General features: G+C 38.7%; 1 protein-coding gene across 1 annotated transcript; it reads right to left on the bottom strand.

Moving 5' to 3' along the window:
- Positions 1 to 724: 724 nt before the first annotated feature.
- Positions 725 to 1,822, bottom strand: LOC127093821 (uncharacterized). Its single transcript, XM_051032724.1, has one exon. The coding sequence runs from the start codon at positions 1,820 to 1,822 to the stop codon at positions 725 to 727; it is 1,098 nt and encodes a 365-aa protein (XP_050888681.1).
- Between the last annotated feature and the right edge of the window lie 1,579 nt (positions 1,823 to 3,401).

The raw sequence follows: 3,401 nt of genomic DNA, 5'->3' as shown, positions 1-3,401 counted from the left end.
CTTGTATGATTTACCTTGGGTTTAGTCAATATCTCTAATGGTAACGAATACCCCGCTACACATGTGAAGGTTGTTTTCTCTTGGTCGTCAGGATGAATAGGAATTTGGAAGAATCCTGAATAACCGTCTAAATAACAGAAGTGAGAATGCTTAGCCAATCATTCAGGCATTTGATCAATAAACGGTAAAGGAAAATGATCCTTTCAAGTGGCTTTGTTTAATTTTCTATAACCAGTGCACATTCTACTTCCAGTTACCACTCTTTGTGCGATAGATTCGCCTTTTTCATTACTAACAACTGTGACGCCCCCCTTCTTCAGTATGACATGTACTGGGCTGACCCATTGACTATCGAATATTGGGTAGATAATCCATGCTTCTAATAGCTTTTGTACTTCTTTCTTTACTACATCACTCAGAATGGGATTTATCCTTCTGATGTTCTCTAGAGGTCTTACTGTCTTGCTCTAGCATAATGTGAGGCATGCATATGGAAGGGCTTATTCCTTTTAGATCTGAGATATTGTAGCCTAAAGTGGTTGGATATTTCCTTAAAACGTGTAGGAGTTTTTTCGGTTTCTATCTGCCCTAAGTCTGCATTAACTATTACAGGTCGCTCGAGTTTAGTGTCTAGGAATTCGTACCTTAGATTTTTGGGCAGCGTTTTAAGTTCTAAGGCTGGTTTCTTTGGTCAAGGCATATGATCGGGCGTTAGTGATAGACATTAGCTTAGGTTGTCATCTTGGTACTCCTTACTCCAATTTTCATCTTCAAAAGTAGGTGGCCTTGCTATTTTCAGTATTTTGGAGTATGAAGTTTGTTCATTCTCCATTTCTCTTACACATTCATCGATGACATCTAGCAGACAACATGTATCGTCTATAGCTGATGCCTTTAAGAATTGCGTCAAAATAAATTCGACTTTTTCCTCACCAACTTCAAAGGTTAGCTTTCCTTTCTTAACATCTATAATAGCTCCGGTAGTGGCTAAGAATGGTCTTCCTAATACTATAGGGATATTGGAATCCTTTTTTATGTCCATGATTATGAAATCAGTAGGAATATAGAACTGACCTATGCGTACCAGAACATTCTCTAACATACCTACGGGAAATTTAACAGAACGATCCACAATTTGTACGGACATCCTAGTTAGTCTTAATTCTCCCATTTTAAGCCTTTCGCATATGGACAATGGCATTAAGCTAATACTAGCTCCTAAGTTGCATAGTGCTTTGTCTATGACAAACTTTCCGATTACACAGGGTATGGAGAAACTCCCTGGGTCTTTCAGCTTAGGAGGCATATTGTTTTGTATTATGGCGCTACACTCAGTAGTAAGTGTAATGGTTTCGTTATCCTCGATCTTCTTCTTGTTAGATAGGATCTCCTTAAGAAACTTAGTGTATGAGGGCATTTGAGTGATGGCTTTGGTAAAGGGTATTGTGATATTCAATTGTTTTAGAAGCTCTACAAATTTCTTAAATTGCCCTACACTTTTAGATTTAACAAGTCTTTGAGGATATGGGATAGGAGGTTTATACGGTGGCGGAGGTACATATGGTTCTTCTTTCTCTATGGCCTCTTCGCTTTTATCTTCCTTTAGTTCGTCTTCCTTCTCAGTTATCTTACCAGAGTCTTGGTGCATGGCTGGGTTTTGAATTCTAGGGTCGGTCGGTCCGTCTAGTTCTGTCCCACTTCGTAGTATAATAGCATTCGCATGACCTTTCGGGTTTGGTTGTGGCTGTCCAGGAAATGTACCCGCAGGGGCAGCAATAGGTGCTTGTTGTTGAGCCACTTGCAAAATTTGTGTTTCTAACATTTTGTTATGGGTGGCTAAAGCGTCTACTTTGTTTGATAACTGCTTGATTTTCTCACTAGTGTGTATGTTTTGATTTAGGAAATCCTTATTTGTTTGGGCTTGGGTAGCTATGAAGTTTTCCATCATTATTTCAAGGTTTGACTTCCTAGGAGCATTTGGAGCATTTGTGGTAGCTTTATGATATCCTGGTGGTACAACAGGTGCTTGGTTAGGTGCATACAATGTGTTATTGTTTTTGTACGAAAAGTTTGGATGGTTCTTCCAACCTGGGTTATAGGTGTTTGAGTAAGGGTTTCCTTGAGCATAGTTCACTTGGTCTGTGGAGACTCCTGTCAAAAGTTGACATTCAGGGGCAGCATGCCCAGGAACTCCGCATATCTCGCAGTTTGGTGCTACGGCAACCACGGTGGCTGCGGGTGTTATGGTCAGGTTGTCTATCTTTTGAGTAAGAGCATCTATCATATCATTGACATGGTCAAGACTACTTATTTCGTACATACCGCCTTTCATTGGAGGTTTCTCTACGGAGGTTCTTTCGCTTCCCCACTGGTAGTGATTCTGGGCCATACTTTTGATAAGTTGGTAGGCCTTATTGTAGGGTTTATCCATCAGTGCGCCACCTGCGGCGGCGTCTAATGTCAATCTTGTGTTGTACAAGAGACCGTTGTAAAAGGTATGGATGATCAACCACTCTTCTAGACTGATACGTCTCGTGACTGTATATAAAATATAGTCTATCGGATACTTGGCTGCAAGTGCACAGTCTAGTCGTTTAGTTTTAAAAGATATCGAACGCACAGGGACCGATGGTCAAACTAATGCTATCGATGTTACTATGTTTAGCTAATGCGACGATTTTTAGAGGTTTGGTTGAGCCAAAATTAAATCTAAAGAAAATTAAGTTTTTAGGATAATATAAATAAAGGGATATCAGTATGCAACGCATTAATTGTCAGGGATTCAATAAGTCACCGGTGTATATTTAAATTACCAAATACCTTTCAGTAGAAAATACTCATTTAAAAGGCTTTATCTCACACTCTCGTGATTGTTGACTCGGACTATACTTTTAAGTCAGAATGTACGCTCTCGCTGTCCCATTTGAAGTTAAAAATACTTTTTGAAAATAGATAAGTTCTAATTGCTTTTAAAGTGCTCTCGTTGTTTTTAAAATCAATGTCTAGTTTTTACTATCCAATTCGACCCTCACGCTCTCGCAATTGTCGGTTCTAACCTTAGTTAATTTCCCACTCTCGTGGCAAAACCGTATTAAATAGCTTCTCACTCTCATGACAAAGTTAATTAAATTCAAATTAAAAACCACAGCCAGAAAGATTATTTGAGAAAAGAAGTTTACACCGATTATTATTAAATCCCGTCTAATTAAATTGTTTACATACCGATACCGGTAGTTTAGCCGGACATGTTAAATAATACAAACACATACGAACAGAAAAAAATTGGCAATAAAGCAATGATAATAATAATTGAATAAAAACCTAGAACTTTGATTAATCGAATATGCCGAATCTTGAAGTACTTGAGCAGTCCTCCACAGGTCGGTAGGATTCTGCTTCTT

The sequence above is a fragment of the Lathyrus oleraceus genome, chromosome 6 (assembly GCF_024323335.1).
Source record: "Lathyrus oleraceus cultivar Zhongwan6 chromosome 6, CAAS_Psat_ZW6_1.0, whole genome shotgun sequence".
Lineage (NCBI taxonomy): Eukaryota > Viridiplantae > Streptophyta > Magnoliopsida > Fabales > Fabaceae > Lathyrus > Lathyrus oleraceus.
The sequence above is the reverse complement of the archived record's forward strand: the minus strand, read 5'-3'. Positions and strand labels throughout refer to the sequence as shown.

Excerpts from the sequence above, each read along its gene's own strand:
- LOC127093821 (XM_051032724.1), bottom strand. The coding sequence starts at position 1,822 with ATGTTAGAAACACAAATTTTGCAAGTGGCTCAACAACAAGCACCTATT.